The sequence below is a fragment of the Leuciscus leuciscus genome, assembly GCF_965113295.1.
Source record: "Leuciscus leuciscus genome assembly, contig: HAP1_SCAFFOLD_444, whole genome shotgun sequence".
Classification (NCBI taxonomy): domain Eukaryota; kingdom Metazoa; phylum Chordata; class Actinopteri; order Cypriniformes; family Leuciscidae; genus Leuciscus; species Leuciscus leuciscus.
In genome coordinates this window covers 5,001-25,513 of record NW_028118295.1, presented here as the reverse complement: position 1 = coordinate 25,513, position 20,513 = coordinate 5,001, and the positions used below count along the sequence as shown (strand labels likewise).

At 43.7% G+C, this 20,513-nt stretch overlaps 1 protein-coding gene across 1 annotated transcript in view; it reads right to left on the bottom strand.

Moving 5' to 3' along the window:
• The window catches only part of LOC309491697 (homeobox protein Meis2-like), a gene marked incomplete at its 5' end in the record, with an annotated part of 34,913 nt that overhangs the window by 11,615 nt on the left and 2,785 nt on the right, over positions 1-20,513 (bottom strand). Inside the window, one exon of the mRNA XM_082190739.1 lies at positions 7,930-8,075. Coding sequence (XP_082046865.1) covers positions 7,930-8,075 — 146 coding nt within the window. The remainder of the gene's footprint in view (positions 1-7,929; positions 8,076-20,513) is intronic.

Below are 20,513 nucleotides of genomic sequence, written 5' to 3'. Positions count from 1 at the left end.
GGAGATGCATGGAGACGGTGCTAGTGGAAACGTCCATGCTGTGCAAATAGAAGCATACGATGGACAGCCGCCTAGAGCAACTTGTTCAGAGACCTATAACATACTATTGAACTGGCTTTGTAGATCGTTCTAATCCTGGGTGCTTCTGATGTTCTTCCACATTTCCATTACTGTCATTGGTTACCAAATCCATTGTAATTGCAGCCTTGTTGTAAGGTTGGGGAATTGCTAACATCTGCAGAGTCTCCTCCATGTGTCAGGGTCTCGTCTTTGCTTAAGCACATTTTTCTAGTCGCCACAGCTTGTTTCAAAAGCACACTCCACATTTGTTTACTTAATTCTGCTCAAAACGTGCCTTAAAGAGATTCCTCACCGTTAGAGTCCAGATAACTTAAAATGACGCGTGAAGTCTTGCCTTCCTTTCCTCCGTAGGCTTCATTACTTTTTAATACGTGTGCAGGAAGAGGGAAAAATGGCGTTTAGATAATCAATGGTACAGAGGCAGTAGCCCATTAATCTCTCCATGGATTCCGTTCTAATATGCACACTTGCTTGAGTAAACATGGGCTCTGCTGTGGTGCACGTGTCTGCCTGGATGGGCCACTTAATGAAACAGCCAGTCTTCGCTTCCTTTTGAGGAGATTTTGCTGAATGAAAAATGAACTGTCTGCTATTTGCCACGCCAAAGAGCGTCAACGTTTTATTGTATTCAGGTGGGAGTTGTACGGTCCCCCATGCGAACGAGACAAACAATGAAAGCAGCAGGCAGGAAATGGTGTGAGCACTAGAGCAAATCCCTATGGAGATTTTATCAAAGATCCCTAATGCAAACAGCAGCACAACTGACCGGGGGGAGGCACACGAAAGCTGCACAGAAAGAAAGGTGACCTGCAGCACTGAACCAGGACAGAGGAAGAAGATAAACATGGCACAGAGAAAGAGAGCCTCTTGTGTGGAGGTGTAGATGTAGAGGAGGATGTATACAATGACCGCCGGTTGGGGCGGCTCTGAAACCAGAGCTAACCGCTGGGCTCTTCTTGATGAGCAAAGAGCCACCTGTGGACAGAATTGGCTGCTGTGACTGTCTCCTAAGGTAACTGAGATACACCTGTGGGGACGCGCTCCCTCCTGCGCCCGCATCACATGCACGTGACGTCAAATGGGAGGAAAAGAGAGGAGGAGAGAGAAACAGAGCAGAGTAATCTGGAGGAGAGGGTGGGCGGCCTGGCAGCCATAAACATAAGGACAAATAACTGTGAATGTACAACATAAGCCAGGGTAAAGTTTGATATGCTTTACATGTCGGAGGGTAGCTGGTGGGTGAAGAAAGACAAAAAGCCGTGGCTAAGAGGATTGCGAGGCAGGGATAGTGCACACTGGAGCCTTGAGGTGGCAGAGATTTGTGCCCGTATGGAAATGTATGATTCACCCCCCCCAGCAGCGGCTCCGCTGCCGTGAACACGCTATACTTCATTTGCTGGCGATTATGCAGGTTGCTGGCCCTCTAAGCCCCTTTGAACTTGTAATTGCCGCCGGTTTTAAATAATGAACATTAAGGGAGATTCAGAAGAGTGTGTGTAATTACAGGTTTTCCCTCCTTTTATTCTGCTCCCTGGTTGAAGGGGGAGAGGAGGAGGAGGAGAAAGAAGGAGGAGGTTATGCTTGCTGAAATCCGTTGTGTCTTGCCAATTCTCTTTATCTAAATCGCTGTAGATTTGAGCAGGGTTTGTCGTTCCCCGGGGACATTACAACTACAGCGATCTGATCAATATTCACATGCATTCACATCTGGAGCCAAAACGCTCCAGTTTGATTAGGATATGTGTCTTTAGTAGATTTTCTTTTATTTATATCTGCCTTTTTTTTCTTTGGCTTTTTGTGAATATTTGTTATACTGCTCACAGGTTTTAGTCATCATGAAAACCTCCCTTATGAGCCTGAACAGTGAGCATCAGATACTGGCACCACAGTGTGGCGGAGCAGTCGGCGGAAGGCTTCAGTTCGCCAGCATCTTGGGAGGCTGAACAGAAACCACAGCAAATTGGTGCGTTTTGTTTGTTGCCTTTGATGCACCATTCAAGATATGAAATGATATTGTGCAGTCACAGCGCTCGGTCGTCATTATGAAATAGCATAAAGGAGGTGCAGACAGAGCTCAGAGGGAGGCTTGTGAGGAGAAGTGCTGGAAAAACAAAACAGAATAAAAACAGCAGCAGAGAAAGGGCGGGAAGATCACAGAGCAGAAATAGAGCTCTGGGATTCAGAGGAGCGCCAGTCCCCTGACAAACTAAACAGAGAAGCACAGTCTGGTTTTGATTTTTGCTCCAAACACACACACACACACACGGCCATTCTCTCTTAGTTGTCAGCTTCTATGTCTGACTTGTTTCTTCGACCACACCCCTAGTTCCTCCCTCTTTTTAGCCTGAGACACAATGTAAGCAAGTATATGAGTGCACACATTGATTTCACAGTTTATTACTTATAGCTTTAGCACAAGGGTTGCTATAAAAGCCATTAGAGTTCTCTATGCCTTCTAATCACATCTATGACCAGTTTCATCTTTTAGGTCAACAGTATAAACAGAATCATGCTGAGCAAGTTAGTGAAACTTCCTCATGTTTTATAGCAGCTACCTGAATAATAACAAATCTGGATCACATTCCTGCAATCTTCTGGGCAGGCACTGGCATCTTCGCTTGTGTATATGTTTCTGTTTCTGACCTTACTGAATGTAATACTGAAGTCAGTCTATCAAAAAGTCCATTGGGGGGAAAACACAAAAACTCTGATCTGAAAACCAAAAAGTGCTGGAAGTTTGAGGATTTGCCCTTCCCTGTGCCGTTAGCCAGCCTGGTGTTCTGGGCAGACACGAGTGGGTTGGTCTGTGTGGAGCTCAGTCAGATCTGTCCAGTAAGATCTAGAGTTACTAAACTACAGTTCTTGTTCTCCTTACTGTTTATGTGTATCTTCAGGTCAGAGCAAAAGCATTCCCCTCCACACACACACACACACACACACACATGCATGGAACAGCGTGTTCCAGCCTGTCCAAGCTGTCTTTATTAATACTGACTCAGTCTGGGTATGTTAGAGCATTCCAAGTGTCTGCAAGGTCATCCCTCAACTGACAAAGATTTCAGAGACTCATTCATCTCCAGAAAGCATCAATCCATGATAAAACATGCTATAAGTTCAGTCTTACACAACATACAGCATGATGCTCAAAGACAAGATCAAGAGAGAGGAACACACTAACAATTGCCTTCAGGTTACAAATGTTAATGCACAGAGACATATTAAAGTATAATGCAGCTGCAACAGTTTAAACAAGGATGCAGTGATCTGAAAACAACATTTATATTTAAGAAGTGAAGCTAATATTGATGCTGAACAACTTGATGCCAAATGCTAGTTGACGCAAAAGCTTCTTCTCAGGCACTGTTATCCAAGATCTGTCAAACACTGAAAGCACACACACACATACACACACATACACACACATATACACACATATACACACACACACACACACACACACACACAGACAGCAACTATTTCCAAGTACTTGCGTACGGGAGATGAAGGTTGATGTGGGTCTAACGTAATTCCACAACCTGCGAGAATGAAAGAGTCACTCGATATGGACAACTGGTCAGCTGACAGCAGCAGCGTGCAGTTTGCAGTGACATACTTGATTTTCTAGATTTACAACAGGTCTTAATCAACAGAACAAATGGGCAGAGAGCAGATAGAGTGAGTCCCCACTGTCCAAAACACAGCTTTACCGAAACTGTTTCCATGCTCAGCATTGCCACAAGGGGTGCAAAAGCACACATTAGTGTGAGTATGTTTCTGGTCTTCAGGCTTCCTTACACATACACACACACACTGAGAACTGAACTGTTATAGGCTGCACTGGTGATGGATGGCAAACACGCCCATGATAGATTAGTGTTGCCCCTTTGCAAACCCCCGGAGCGTCACTAAACAACCTCGCTGGGCCTTAAATGAAACTGCTGCTTTAAGAATGCCCTGCATTACAGCAAACAGTGAGGGAGGAAACCTTTCCTGAGAAAAAGAGAGAGAGAGAGAGAGAGAGAGAGGGGGGGGGAGAGGGGGGAGGGGGGGGGGAGGGGGGGGGGGGGGGGGGTTGGGGGGCTTGTCTGAAGTTGTTTTGTTTTTTTTAAGTGTACATTTTGTGTTTATATGTAGATGTCCATTGTTTAAAAGAATTGTCAGATGTGCTGCAGTGGAAATGAACAGTGATGTGAATCAGACATGCAGACAGTCAGAACTGATCAGCCCAAACGTTTAATTGAGTCAAGCCTGAGGAACGAGTCTGTTTGCTTTACTGTGGGACAGCCTGACCCCTGGATAATCCTGTGTATTTGTTTACACAGTCATTTGATGAGGTTTTTAACTTGTGAATCAAAAGCAAAAGATCAGAAATGATCAGCTGCCTGTTTCTGACTAATTCACTAAGTCAAAATGAACTCAAAGTCAACCATCTTTACTAAATGCCCTTACATTTAATAAGTGCATGTTATTCTGAAGAAAACGTTTCATATTTTTTCTGCAGCATATACTAACTTTCTCCACCATTTAATTGACTTTTTTAAGTTGATGCAAAGCCTGTTATTTAGGGAAAAAATTAAGGTTACACTTTACAATAAGGTTCATGAGTTAACATTAGTTAACTACCATAGTTAGCATGAACTAAGGATGAACAATACTTCTTCCTCATTTATTAATCTTAGTTAAAATTAATTTCAACATTTACTAATACGTTATTAAAATCAAAGGTTGTATTAGTTAACATTAGTTAATGCACTGTGAACTAACATGAACAAACAATGAACAGCTGGATTTTTATTGACTAACATTAACAAATTAATAAATACTGTAACAAATGTATTGCTCATTGTTAGTTCATGTTAGTTAATACTAATGAACCTTATTGTAAAGTGTTACCAAAATAAACTAAGCCAATAACATCACAACTAACTTTTCACGACCCAATCAAATCCAATGGATACAAAAACAATAAAAAGTCCTGCCTTACATTATTGTCCAATAAATATTCACTTTTCCCCAAATCCTCATGCCATTGGTTGAGCCTCATGTCAGGCCGCCCAGCTCAAACGACACTATTTATTTTCACTGCTTTTTGTAGGCTTACCGAAGTGAAAGGACAGCACAGGCCTGGAGTGATATCTTTGTATCTGAGTGCTTCCTGTTTTCATTGCAGGCTGACCCTCTTCTTAGCAGGAGACACAGTAAGGGCGCCAACGGACTAATTGAGAGGATTCAAAGTTTGTCTCCATTAAACTGTTGGGTGACCCTGCAGCAATGACTACACTTCACCACTGCCCTACTGTGAGCCTAGTGGAGCGCTCTTCTCTCTCGTTCATTAAATATGAAGTCTAATAGAGCAATACACCCCACAGAGGAGTTTATCTTTCCGATAACATAAGCTCTGTGCCGTATGGGAAAGCTTACAGCAGCCATCTGGGATTTCCTACCCGCTAATGGCACTGGAAGAGATCCAGAGAGCTCCAGGAGCAAGAGCGCATCTCTCGGGCTTCACCGGCAGTGCTTTCTGACCCAAACTCTCCACTTCAGTCAGGTGGAGAACGTGCACTACATGCATCTCTCGTGGGTTTATCCTTCGCACCGCTTTGGGATTTGGCTGTTGGCCCCAAATGACCCGCTGGCTCAGAGAGGCTTCACCCATGTAAGGGTGGGCTCAGAGCGTCAGAGAGGGAAAGCGTTCCTTGGGAGTGGAGGCCATCGATTTTAGCCCACAATTGTAACTGTTAGCTGGCGCCTTGTTTTGTAGGCGCGGGGGATGGAAACGGGGGGAGGGAAGGGGTTACGTCCTTTTGAGCCCCTCAGAATAAGTGACAATGGCTCAATGTTGAGAACATATGTAAAGGGACCCCCGCCGCTCATGGAAGAGCAGCTCCGCTTTGGCCCCGCGGTTGAGAAAATACAACCTCGCTGCTTTTCTTTTGCACCCTTGAATGAATGGTTGAATGGAGAGCTGCCGCTACGGGCCATTCAGGGCCAAAGTCCCCATGAATTCACCCGCACACCAATGCATCCTGAACTGGAAAATACATTTGCTTAACAAATTAAAATAAAAGGCCTGATGTGTTAGTGTGTGGCACGGCCGTGCGCTGTAAAGGATTGCGCGGGGGGCAGCGGTTGGTACTTTGGGATAATTCAATTAAGCCTTTTTGGTCAGAAAAAAATAGAAAGGTGCGTTAAAAAGGATGAATTATTACTCGCACACATAAAAGACTCTGAAATGAGAGAAACATCTAAAAGGATGATGGAAACTTCTGTATTTCCACTAATGAAAACTTCTCCTTAGGTTTTCAGCGCATTTTAAAACAATTCTAAAAGGAAACGGGAGTGCGTCTCTTGTGAACGCCGTGAATGGGGATCTCCTGAGCTGCCAGTAAAGACGCCTAATGATCTCTGAAAACAGTGTGAAATTCCTGCGTGATATGGAGCCGAGTGAAAGAAGCGAGAGGCGTTTGTGGGTAAAAGCGGCGAGGTAGGTGGCTCTCTCTTCACTGCTTTACACACAAGTGGTTCTGAGAGTGCGAAAGGGACGACGAATGAAAAGAGCGCAAGAATAATGCAGAGAAAAGTGAAGTGTCTTTGTCCATCACATAGTGCTGTGTTAGAGGTGTTCTGATGAGTATGAGAGTTATAAGCGCATGGCAGAGTTCAGCGCCTCTGATTATCCCTCTAATGTTTCTAATGGCTTTACAGCCCTTTTAATTAGCCATCATTATTCTGGCTTGAGTTAGATCACCGGGTCCAAAGCCAGACTCTTACGGCAGTCCCTCACAGACACAGTCCTACAGACGCATGGCCGTTCTCAGTTCACATGCTCATCCCTCAGAAACCCGACCCTTCCCGTCCCGATCGATATATCCTGAGCCGCGGATGATGTCGTGACATCAGAGAGGCCGAGGGAACACGACCCCGCATGCCACCTCTCTAAAGCAACACACACACAGCGCTCTCTCCTAGTGCCACAACAACTAGACTTACACTGAACCCTACATTTTTCGGGAGGAACTGATTAAAACAACAGAGTGGTCTGTCACTACAGTCGTAGAAACGAGGAAGCAGTTACTGCGAATGTGATATTGCTGATACTCTGATACTGAACTTCAAGTCTCCCTGTGGAGTAAATCCAGCTTTTAATGTTGTTTATGTGTCTATGTGGTGTTTTTAATGTGCTTTAAGACAAACCATGTGTAAATTCATAAGTCGACACCATTGCTGAGTATTTCCTCCTTAAAACTGCAGTGAACCAAAGACAGTCTCAAACACACGCTTTGAAATCGCTGGTGTTTCTGACGTCACAAACTACCTTGTAACCAATCAGATCAACGTGTGATCGTCAACCAGTGGATCTCTGAGCTGAGTGAGTGAGTGGAGGCGGGGCTCATTTGCATATTCATAGAACCATGCATACTAAATGAGGCAAGGGTGTCGAGTTACATTCAAGATATTTTAAGGCATGAAGACACTTTCTTCAAGGAAAAAACTCTTAAATATGTCATTTTGGTGATCAAAGATGAGTTTTAATGGATATAATTATTGACTACAGTGGGGCTTTAACATCAAATGCCATTACACTCACAAAATGGCTAAATAATTTGTTTAGTTCTGCTTTTCAAATGAAAACTGCTCAGGATCAGGATCAAGTCATGGGATGTCGCCGAGTAACACAACGCAGACAAGCGCTTCAAAAGCGGACGGATCTAACTGTTGTATGAATGTTGATAGCTGTGCATTGATTCTGATTTGTAAGAGTTTCAATTAAGAGTACTAGCGTGCGATCTCAGCACTGTTTTCCCAATCTTAGATATAGAAAGAGCTCATGGAAAGACAGACACTTACTGTGAGATGCTGGAAGAGCCATGCCCGCATGATGTTGGTGGCGACCTTAGGGAAGATGCCTCGTTTTTTCTGCCGCTTTTTGTCCTTGTCTGGATCGTCATCGTCGCCCGTGCCGGGTGAGGCCACGCTGTTGTCTAAACCATCTCCTGGACGAAAGGGAGAGCTTTTTAGAAAAGTGGTACACACTCTTACACACAGTGACATTATACAAACTTACATAAACCCTAAAATACAGAAATGCCCTCACGTCAAAGCAAGAAGAACAGCAACATCAAAAAAAATTTGAAACGCGATAAACACACACGCACAATATTGCGGCCCCTCCCCTTCCTGCACCTCATTTGCATATCCCGAGCACGACTGACACTCCTTCGCTCATGTCCATGTGTGAGGGCAGGTCGGGTCTCTGCATAACCTACTTCCCAGACTTACTTTCTTTCTCCTCTGCCATTAATTGTGCATTAGCAAAAATGATTTACTTTAAAAAGTCAGTTATTTTTTCTTGGCCTTGGGCGAAAATGCCTTGAAAGCCTTCCTTCAGGGCATCTAAATTATGTATCTGAAAAACTCCTGCACTACGCCGCGATATTATACAAATTTACACTTGCACGTCGCTCTGTTTTTGGGGAGACATCAATCACACGCACCTATATAAGCAATAATCACGCATTAATATTTCAAATAATCACTTAAAAAAGGAGCAAAGACAACAGATCCGATGGGTGGCGTACTGAAATGCAAAATACATGAAGAATACAAGGACAGTTGAAAGCCTTTCCCTCTCTGTTTTAATCTATTATTTTTCACTCAAGTGCCGTTTCTTTGCCCTCGCCGCATGGATACGTGCTGATGATGCAGAAGTGACCTCACAGGGGTAGGGGTTCGTGACACACACTCCGTCAAACTACACGTTCAGAAAAGCAATGGCGTAGCTGTCACTTGACAAACACAGTTTGTTCATCTGCTCCAATGACATCCGGAGGAGGAGTGTAAAGCTGGTTGTGGTGTGTTATGAGTGGACCACAGCAAGCCGTCCAGGCCAAAAGGTGGACAGATTAATTTTATTGACGTTTCCATTTTCACTGCAACACGATAGCCTAGTGCTCGCGGTGGCCAGAGTGACCCGTGTGTGTTTACAGACCGACGACTCGCTTCATTACCCTACGGCCCCTGAAACCAGACACACACAGACACTCGCTGATAACCAAATCTATATGTACACAAATTAAATGTCTGGAGATCAGTGTGTTTTCAACAGATCTAGATCAGAATAAATCAAACACATCATGCAATTTAATGACAGAGAATGAAATGTACACAAAATTGCTAAAAGGCTCATTTTACACAACATTTACTTTATCCTCTGAGAGAGGATAACGGGGTGTGTTGGGTTCTGTTTTTAGCTGATACCAATAATCTACCCACAAATCAGCCAAAAAACGATAACTCTATCACTAGTGGAAATATGCACACACATACACACACATGACAGTGAGTCAAAGAAGTGGAAATAATCAAAAAAATGATTCGACGGGATTAGTGCAGTGAAACAGAGACTGACACAGAGGGAGAGACAGAGAGAAAAGAAAAGATAAGAAAAGAAAGGAAAAGAAAAGGAAAGAAAACAAAAGAAAAAAGAAAAGAAAAGAAAAGAAAAGAAAAGAAAAGAAAAGAAAAGAAAAGAAAAGAAAAGAAGAAAAGAAAGGGTAAACTTGCTCATTACATGTGAAGCTGCTAATCTACATGGCCCCGCCGCTCGCTGGTTAGCGCTGCAGCGCCGCAGGGCGAATCGTCCCAAACGCTAATGGCCTCTGACTGTTCCCTGGCAACTCTGCCATTTGAACCTGTGCGGATGTGAACTCCAGCACAAAACATGAGGACGACACGAGGAGAAGAGGAGAGGGGGAAGGGGAAGTATCCCATCATGCACCTCTGAGACGGGGGCAGATGAGGGGGGGGTGGCTATTAGGAGACGCCCAAAGGCCTCCGGGAGACGAGGTGCTGCAGTCTCGCCCCAGGCACTTTTGGAAAAGCAGTGCCCTTGGAGAAGGAAAAACATGCCCCCTTTCTCTCTCTCTCTCTCTTTCTCTCTCGCTCGCTCCATATCGGCCTCTATCTGGCTCAAACATGTCCAGTCTGTAGAGAGAGACAGTGTTTATCCACATTAAACTCGCCCCCACTGACCCGTATAAAGTAGAGAACTGTAAAAAACAGCTGTAATATTAGCCAGTGTTCCTGCCTTCTGATTGGTCAATCCAGTGTTCCAGTGATGTTAAATCATCATTTAACATTTTATGAATATATGTGTCTTATAATACGGTAACTCTTTGATGAAAGCAACTTGAGGTAGTGTTACATAGTGAAGTCAATTTTAATTTTGTATAGTTTCTTTCACAATAGACACATTTGTTTCAAAGCTCCCCAATGTCTATAAACACCCTGTACTCTCTATAACATCACCTCAAGTGTCTTATATGAGTTATCACAACAGAAATGTACACAGCACATCTGGTTAAATTACAGTAAAAAAATAAATGACCTCTAAATGATCTGGTTTTATTTAAATCAAAAACACTACATAATAATCGCTGAATAAACATAATTACATTAATTGTTACCACCGAAACAAATGTTCATGGATAAACTGGGGTAGAAATAGCTGTTTAATGTAACAATTAGAGTTACCTTACTTTGCAGTGTAGACATTAAAGCAGAACAGCGTTAGCGTCGAGAGTTCAGAAGCAGACTGAAGCTGTGCGGGCGATAAGAAGCCGTGTGATTATATAACATGTGATCGTAACAACTTCAACGAGGGAAGAGTAAAAAGCCAAATCAAGTAGGCTGACGCTTTGTCTCGAGGAGAGGTGCAGTCACAGATTTGTTTGGCTCGGACATTTGTTTCAGGCTAATGGGGCATGAAGGTGGAGGCAGTGCCGTCAGAGTCTGAGCTTAAAGACTCTAATTACTGAGACGGCGTCCACAGGACCGTTCCTGCTCCTCTCAGAGCTCGTGTTGGAGAGCAGTGATCCACACCGCTGCGCTCACCCACAAACACAGAGGTCAGCGCGGAGAGCGTCAGCCCTGAACCCTGCGCCTAATGCCACTACTCGCTTTCACTAGTCCTCTCATCCAGAAAAGTAGTCAGTGGGTCAGTGTTTACTTGTGTTAATGACTCCACTCGCGTTTGCAGAATTGTTTGAGACTAGTAGCAGACTAGAAGCAGAACTAATAGACTAGTATAATAGACTAAAAGAAACACATCATACACAAGCAGCAGTTCATTTAGTGCTGAATAACCTACACACACACACACACACATCTGCACAAACACTCTCGTCCCGGACAGCTGCGCTCTCACAGTCATTCTCGCCGTGTTGTTTTCCTGCTCATGTAATGTGCGGTTGTTTGCACTGAAGAACTAAAGCTTCTCTTTTGCTTGTAAATGAAGTGGAATAAACCGCTTTAATTAGACGTCTGTATGAGGAAGCAGCTTAATAACACACACACACACACACACACACACACACACACACACACACACACACACACACACACACACACACATGATCATGTCGGTGTCATCCCAGGAGTGCCGCAGATTTCAGAATCTCCAAATCCTGTGCTGAGAAAATTAGCTTTTACTTTATTTTGATGGTCCCTTTAACACATTCTGTTGACTATAAGTAACATTACACCTTCATGTCTACTAGCTCTCATTAGAGTATTAGTAGGGTATTAGTAGACTGGTAGGGTTAGGGTTAGAATAGGTTGACATGTAGTTGCAAATATACTTATAGTCAGTAGAATGTCTGTTTGAGGAGCATCACAATAAAGAGTTATCAGATATTAAGCAGAGAGTCTACTAATACTCTACTAATACTCTACTGATACTCTACTCTACTAATACTCTACTAATACCCTACTAATACTCTACTGATACTCTACTGATACTCTACTCTACTAATACCCTACTAATACTCTACTGATACTCTACTAACACTCTACTAATACTTTACTAATACTCCACTGATACTCCACTAACACTCTACTGATACTCTACTCTACTAATACCCTACTAATACTCTACTGATACTCTACTAAAACTCTACTCTACTAATACTCTACTGATACTCTACTGATACTCCACTAATACTCTACTCTACTAGTACTCTACTAATACTCTACTAATACTCTACTAATACTCTACTGATACTCTACTAAAACTCTACTCTACTAATACTCTACTGATACTCTACTGATACTCCACTAATACTCTACTAATACTCTACTCTACTAGTACTATACTAATACTCTACTGATACTCTACTAATACTCTAATGACAGTTAGTAGACATGTAGTTGCAAAGTTACTTATAATCAACAGAATGTTCAAAAGGGACCATCAAAATAAAATGTTACCGAATATTAAAATGAGGTGACATGCGTGGAACGAGAGGCATCACGGGAATAAAAAAAAATAAAAAAAACTTTTAGCATGAACAAACCGACCTCGCGAAACGACAGGAGAAAATAAAAGGATCTAAAATAAAAGGTTGATAATCACATGCCAATAGTGTTTCAGAAGAGCCAGTATGAAGCGCTTGAGTAATTACACGTGTAATTAACCTGCTACCTGTAACGGCAATTATCTCATTACATCATAAACAGGGCCTTGGAGGGGCCGCGCCTGATCGTAGCGCTGCGTTCCCACCGCCCCTCGTCTCGTCTCTTCATTAGTCTGCTAATCACTCTGATGAGTTTATGAGACATTAAGTGTTTCCTGCATCTCTGAGCTTCTGGCCCGTGTGAAAGACAATCACAGGGAAACAACATCCCGAGAGACGGTTTAAAGGAAGCTGCACGCGAACCTGTGCTGTAAGGACAACTGATTCAACACTAATGCAAAAACATGTACGGATGCAGGGCGGAAAGACCGGTGCGTTTACTGTCGCTGCGAGCAGGATTGATATTGGCGAGTGTGTGAGGGAGCATCTGCAGTCCAGAAACAATGAGATCTTCCTTTTGAGGGAGGGGAAAAAAAGCAGGTTTGTTGTGAAGGGACTGAAAGTCTAGAGATTTCACACACCCCTAAACACACTCGGCACGGCCCACCGACCCCACGCTCTTCCTGCAGCTTGTCGTCCAAATCAAATTACAATAATTGGCCCCAGAGGTTATTGAGGTGCATCCAAGTCTATTCTCCCTCTCTCCAGTCAGTATCATCACACTTTGAAGCTTGTATTACAATGGAGAGCAAATAATGACTGCGCACATGAGAGCCACAGCACTTTCACACCGCAGTCATTAGAGAGTTAATTACTAAGATAATTACTACAGCAAATTACATCAATTTTCACCAAAACAGGATTTCTATGGCCCGTGAACACGAGCAGAGAGAAAGACAAAGCTGTGCTGGAATAGACTTAATCTCCAGAGAGGGAATCAAGTCAAGTCAAGTCAAGTCACCTTCATTTATACAGCGCTTTTAACAATATAGATTGTTTCAAAGCAGCTTTACAGTGATGATAGGAAATTACAGTAACAGAGATTGCTTAGGCTTTACAGCAGCTCTAGAATAAAGTTATTGTCCAGCTAAAGTTAGTTTTGGTTGATTCACTTCCATTGCAAAGATCATTAGTGATGGGGCCGCTAACACAATACCGTTCTAATAGAAAACCCTTAAAGTGCTCTGGCCTGCTCATCAAAGTCCTGCTCTGAAGGCACAGGGTCCGATTCTACACATCAGCACACAAAACCTGTATTTATGGAGATTCTCCACCCTCAATTGCCCTTCAGACAAACAGAGACTCGACAGACACCTTGGAGTTATTACACACGTTATCCTACCAGAGCCGGGCATTAGACGCCGGGCTTACGAGGGCACACCGCGGACACGAGACACGAATAAGCCGACAAATGAAAGCTTCTACACCAACAAGTCAACCATCAGATCAGGGGCTCTGTTCGGCAGGCCTCTCTCATCAGCCGTCTACCCTGAACTTTCGCTCACAAATGTCCTGGAGGCACAGAACAAAGCAAGCAGAACTGATTGCTGCGCCGCGGCCCCACTCTGTTCCGCTGCGTTCTGACTCTGTTTGGCTTCCTAATGAGCTCACTAAAAACCCAATTCATCACCCATAACCCCTTCTCAACCCTACTTGAAATGCAGTTTGGAGGAGTGCTCAAGAGTGGGCGGGGGTGTGGGTGACGGGGCGGGCCGTGGATGGGCGACAGTTCAGTCCCTTTCACTTTAGGAATGTGTGCCTCTTTCCAGCAGCCCTACAGCAGAGATTTCCACATTAATACCCTTCCTCGTCCCTGGGAAGACTGGAATTTGGTGGGAAGGGAATGTGGCGGAGTGGAGGGGTTCTGCACAGATGAAGATACAGTTTAGGAAGGCCGATGTGTGTCTGTGTGTGTGTGTGAGAGAGAGAGAGAAAGGGTGGTGTGGGGCGTAAAGTCCCTGAGTTCCTCATTACACGCGGTCAGAGCGATTCCTCAGGGCACCTGAGCTGAAAGCAGGAGATTAAACCATTGATGAAGCCTCCGTTTAAAATGCAGCTGTTTTATTCTGCTTTGGTAATTAATTCTTTTTCCGATAGTGTATTGATTAAGCGCAACCCCTGATGAAGTTCAAACTGTGAAGAGCCCCCCCCATGGGCCTCGGCTACCTCATTGCAGAGTCAATGAAAACTTCCTCTGATTCTCTCTCTCGCATGCACACGTGCAGTTTGCACTCATAAATTAGTCAGCGTTCTGTTGGCGCTGTAGCGCTGTCCAGGGCTGGGTATTGCCAACTATTGATACACGTGGCAATTCAATGAATGAATGAATGAGGCATTTATATAGCGCTTTTTTATATGTACGACTGTACACCCAAAACGCTTCACAATCATATCAGGGGATCTCTCCTCAATCACCACTTATACATCCAAGTGACTGGATTGTGATTGAAAACCTGCTCATATTCAGATGCGGTAAGCAAATGGATCAGCACGAGCATCCTCTGAACGTAGTTCACCATGTAGGGAACACCTCCAGAGTTCACGTGTTCACTTGTTCTTCTCTGCAGCAGCTGTGAGCTCCCATCAGCCCAGCGGCCCCTCTGGGGACCCAACTAGCAGAGAAATCAGATACTGCTTTACAAGAGCGGGAGAAGCTTGCGTCTTATCCAGACACTTCTACCCGCTCCTTTACAAGTCAATAACCGCGGCCCGCTGTCCTTCCCACAGACATTCCCTGTGTTCAAGCACTCTTCCACAAATGTAAAAATAATGAGCAGAACTGCATTAACGGAGAGAGGGAGAGAGTTATGTAAATCAGTCGGTGATGAGTTTTCTATTGACTGTCTCTTGTGTTTTAGGGAAACTCAGAAACCTATTCCATTTGAATAGGGTGAATTCAGGTGAAATTCTTCTCGATGGCAAAAAGTGGCTGAATTCACCTAGTTTATTATCATTCGATGGACTCAACAGCTCTGCATTGAAACCATATAGGAAGATGCTCATTCCTAACTAATGTTTCCCAGCAGAAGGTTCAGATTACAGCCACTCTGGCGTCCGTGGAGTTTCTATAAGTCGTTGTCTCACATTGCTTGAGTGCTCTATTGGTCTTCATAAAACAAAGACATTTTGGAAAATGGCTGCCTGACGCAGGTGTGGAGTACGAATGTGGCGTCTATACTACATTTTTTAAATAAATTCATCGTCCTTTGCCCCTGAATTAGTCCAAAAACACGTCTCAAATCTAAGAGCAGCCTTATGTCTGTCTGCTTCTTCAAAGCTGTTATCTGCTTTGCTTTTCGCCCTCTGTGTATTTTTTTCTGTCTCACTCTTTTTTGGCTTTTTATTGATTTTTCAATTTTCTCTTCCTGTAAAACCTCAACAGCAGATGCAGCCGTTCCCCTAAAGCTCCTGAGCGGAGGCAACGACTTCAACCATCAGGAAAATCAAAGGCAGTGAGAAAGGGAGAGAAACAACAGCTTCTCTCTTCACTGTAATGCACGTGTTGCACGCATCGAGGAAAGAGGCGAATTCAGTGGAAGCGGACTGCGCTTTGACCCAGCGACCCCAGCGAGGCGTAAGTGGCCCGACGGAGAACGAGACGAACCGAGACAAGACGGCAAAGATCTCCAGCCAAAGGTCGCTCTAGCCTCCGGAAAGCGGGGGGAACGTGTCTCATTTAGCGCACAACAATGCACTTGGACGCCGGCCCACCCAACAGCAGGTGCTGTGAACAGTGGCTCCTCATCAGGCCAGCGTAACCTCTCCAGCACCGAGATGCTCTTTACTCATAAAGAAGGAAAACGATCTCATGGGCATCTGAGGAGGAACGCAGACCGCAAGGCCTTTGAGGAAGAAACAAAACCGATCTGACGCGCTTCGGCCGGCTCTGCCTGTCTCCCTCTTGTTCTGTCTCTCTCTCTGTTTCTTAATAGCGCTGGAGTTTGTCCTGCGGGCCGTGTGAGGGCTAAAGGCAGCATTCCCTCACTTCAGAGCGCTTCTGAGGGTCGGCAGGTCGGATTCGCAGATGTCTCCCGCAGACAGTCTGTTGTCTGAGGACCACGGCCCAGCGAGAAACACACAATGCGGGCCTGACCCCGCAACACCGCTAAACACAACATGTTTTTTTGTCTTGTTTGGTTTTGTGCTTTGTCTACTCTTGCATTTTCCCTCATGACTACTAAAGCTTTTCCACTGGAGGATGTCGAATGTGGAAAATCGGTTGCTATCGCGAGATGCCATTGTTTGGTATTTCATTTCAGACATCTAAACGGTCTTTCCTTAAACTTCCTCCAATTGTTTCAAGAGATTAAGTCATTCTAGGCTGAGGGGACGGGGAAAGATGCTTTCAAGAAGAAAAAGAAGGAAACAGCGGGTAGGAATAACTTCATGAGGATAGAGATGAGTATTGCTGTGCTGCCACAATTAAAACCAAATGGAACCGAGAACAAACCCCATGGGAGCATGCGTCTCAGGAGCGAGAAAGTCAAATTAACTCTAGTACCTTAATGCATGCTCCTGGTATTGTTGTGAACAATTCATCAGTGCACAAAGAAAAAGCCTATCTGTCGTCATCCTCTTTCACCAAAACGTGCCTCTGAAATGATCACCTAGGTCAGTTACAGTCCTCAACAATTGGCTGCAAGCTCTGGTATGAAACACCCACTCAATTCTTAGTCCTGTCTTACATTTTATTTCGTGTTTCGCTATGAAATACATTTCAAGATCAGAGGAAAAGAGAAGAGGCAGCATTTAACATTCAACAGCCTTTAAACATGGGAAGTGTGTAATTGGAGCTACCTGAACAGACCAGGAGGCAGAGTTTGAACAGCAGCCTCTTTTCCTCATGCTTTTTTAATGGCTTATGTGTGCGTGAGTACAAGCCTCCATTCTGAAATTGATAACATTCTAAATGAATTATCATGATGCATAATGAGCGTTATCTCGGCCTCCTCCCTGAAGCCCGCAGCCCTGCGTGGCACGTTGATTTGTTTTGTTGCACATTAGCCTCCGTTCTTCTAGAGAGCTCACCGCTCCAGGCGTGCAAATAAGAAATTATCCTTGCTGACTAACACTCCTAATACCTCCTTAGGGTAATTAGAAATTATTAGACGGCTGCCTCCAATAACAAGAGCTAATAGCACTAACCGCCATCTCAAACCCCTCCATCCCAATCTCCTCAAACTGAATGTCAGGACGGTGTGCTCGGCACATGGACAGACGGACCGATGGACTGATGCTCTTCCCCGACACGCTCCCCCATGCTTGACGACTCATTATGCCACACGAGGGAGCGGAAATCAGACTATAAAATGAGCTTATCTGCAATAATGCCCAAAAAGATTTGCATAAATACGTTAGCGGTGCTTGGGAAGGCTGCATCTCTTTCTCATCTGCCCACTCATTCGAGAGATACCTGTAGGGCATCGGTGCTGTGAGAGACCACACCGTCAAACGCTAGCCCTTCCCGAGCATTCTGGGTGTTTGGAGGGAGGGGGCGGGAGGGATTAGGGAGTAAAGACCCGTCTGACGAACGGGGACGGATACTGCAGGAGACGAGGTTAACGTCGAAATAAGCACACCTTCAATAGACAAAATATGCTGAATGTTCTGATCCAATCTGACTTCCAGCCTGTAATGCTGCCTGAATCATAATCATACACGGTTGGTTCATTGGCCAGAGGAGAACTGAGCGACTGAGACTGGTTTCTCACAAGGCTTTTTTTCTCCATTCTGTCACTGATGGAGTTTTGGTTCCACTGTCGCCTTTTTCGCCATTGGCTTTTGGCTTGCTTAGTTGGGGACATTTAATTTAATATTCAACAATATTATTGATCTGCCTGCATTGACACCATTATATGAGAACTGAACTGAGATGGACGATGACATCACGGTTTACTCCAGAGTGGCTATATATATAAACTAAATTAATAACTTTTTTACAACAAAAATTAAACATCACTGAACTTACTTAAGCTGGACTGTGACACTATTTTCTTCTGGAAACAAACTTTGTTGCATTGTTTATCTCGGTAAAGCTGCTTTGAAACAATCTGTATTGTAAAAAGCGCTATATAAATATAAAGGTGACTCGACTTGACTGACAAAACCAGCAGTTGGGTCTAGCTGTGAGTGTCCCGCAGGAGTGCTTCTCCACAATGAGAATTAACAAAAATGTGGTATTCTAATGTTTGCCTATCATTGTTTTGTTCCTGCTGTCCCATCAGAACAGACCTGAGACTCACTTTTAGGTCACGACCCACGGGTTGAGAAGCCCTGCTTTCGACAGCGCTGGCCTCAGTAACCCCTAACCAGCACAGAAACAAGGCTCAGACTCTCCTGAGAGCAGAACCGCTCATGCCATCCGGGGAAAACTAGTGTGATGGGATTATCACCTCTTAAGGGTGACTTCTTGGCTGACCCCCTCAGGCACAGCATGCTAAAACAAGAGCCCAAAAAACACTCAGCGCAGCAGCGGTTAAAGGGCCAGAGCCGTGCAAATCAAGCCGCTAGAATGGAGCAGGCATGTAAGGTATTCCCTTGAGTTCATTCGTCTCACTGAGGTTTGCTGCTCCTCATGGTCACCAGACCTGTGCTGCTCATAGATGATGCAGATGCAGGGTTCGCACAGATACTGTAAAATAAAATTCCAGGACTTTCAAGGACTTTAAGCGCTACTTTTTTTTTGGCTTTCAATCTCACTTATCAAACAATATCTTTATTATCTTTCAAATTCTAAAAAGAATTTTCAAAGCATAAATGGTACAAAGAAAGTGCAGCACATGCAATGAATGTGGTAACTTTAACTATACTATGACAAAGATTTCACTTTCCTCTTTTAAACTGATTGTGTCAGTTTATGTGTCACTCATCTAGAGAGCCAGCAAACCTCATTAAACACAATTGCATAAACACACACAAATATGTGCAAGAAACACAGTGAGAGTCCTAGTGCAGTTCTGTCTGTGTGTGCCTGATATTTTAAATTTTTGTCTGTCCGTCTCTTTCTGGCAAAAACTTTAACTTTAGAGAAGATAATAAAGTCTGATATCACAGTCGGTCCAGACCTGCCACAACAACTCAACGCATGTGTGTGTGTGTGTGTGTGTGTGTGTGTGTGTGTGTGTGTGTGTGTGTGTGTAAGGTCTCAGTGCCTGAGGGCCACAACTGATATTTTATTCCCCCCCAAAAAAACAAATATTGCTGTGTAAAAGGGCAGAGGACTCCTGCACACTACAGCCAGTCAAATGAAATCTCTCAGCCGCTTCAGCCCGGTGAACTGATGTTGAACAGAAGGAGTGTGTTTGACCAGATGACACTGAACACACTCATGTATGTAAAGATATATGATGGACTGACAGCTTCATTAACTCATTAACACTGGACAGACACGCGGCTGTCGACTGTTAGCAGTGATTTCACACAGACTGAACTGATACTAAGTCAAGTCCAATTTACTTTCACAATACACATAACTTCAGAGCAGCTTTACAGAAAACCACACTGTTATGTCTATAATGCTTTACCATAGAGCTGAGTGATTAGACATGTATAACGGTGATACGAGATATAGTATTTATAGTGTTGTCTAACACATATATCAGTGTCATATATGTATTATTGATATACTATTAGTAGACTTAATTTCATCTTTATATATTTTAATTTTAGTTAGTTTTAGTAAGTTTGTTGTGCTTTTGTCATGTGATTAGTTTTTACACTTCTATATATTTTTTTGTCATTTTAGTCTTAGTTATAGCACTTAAACAAATTTTTTTATATTTTATATGATTTCAGTTAATGTTTATTTTGAAGTTATGTATTTTTTATATAGTTCCAGTCTTAGTTTAGGTTACCAATAACCCTGTGCTGTAATGACTCGTCTGAGAGTTGTAATATTTAAATATTGGGGTTTTTTTTGTTACTAAAAGACTGATGCACAGATCATCAGACTGATGCATCACAATAAAACATTTCACAATAAATTTGTTTTAAATGTTACTGTGTGTCTCTCTCTCTCACACAGACTTTCCAGCCTAAAAACTTTCTTTTAGGAACTCACGCTTGTCCTGTCTTGCGGGT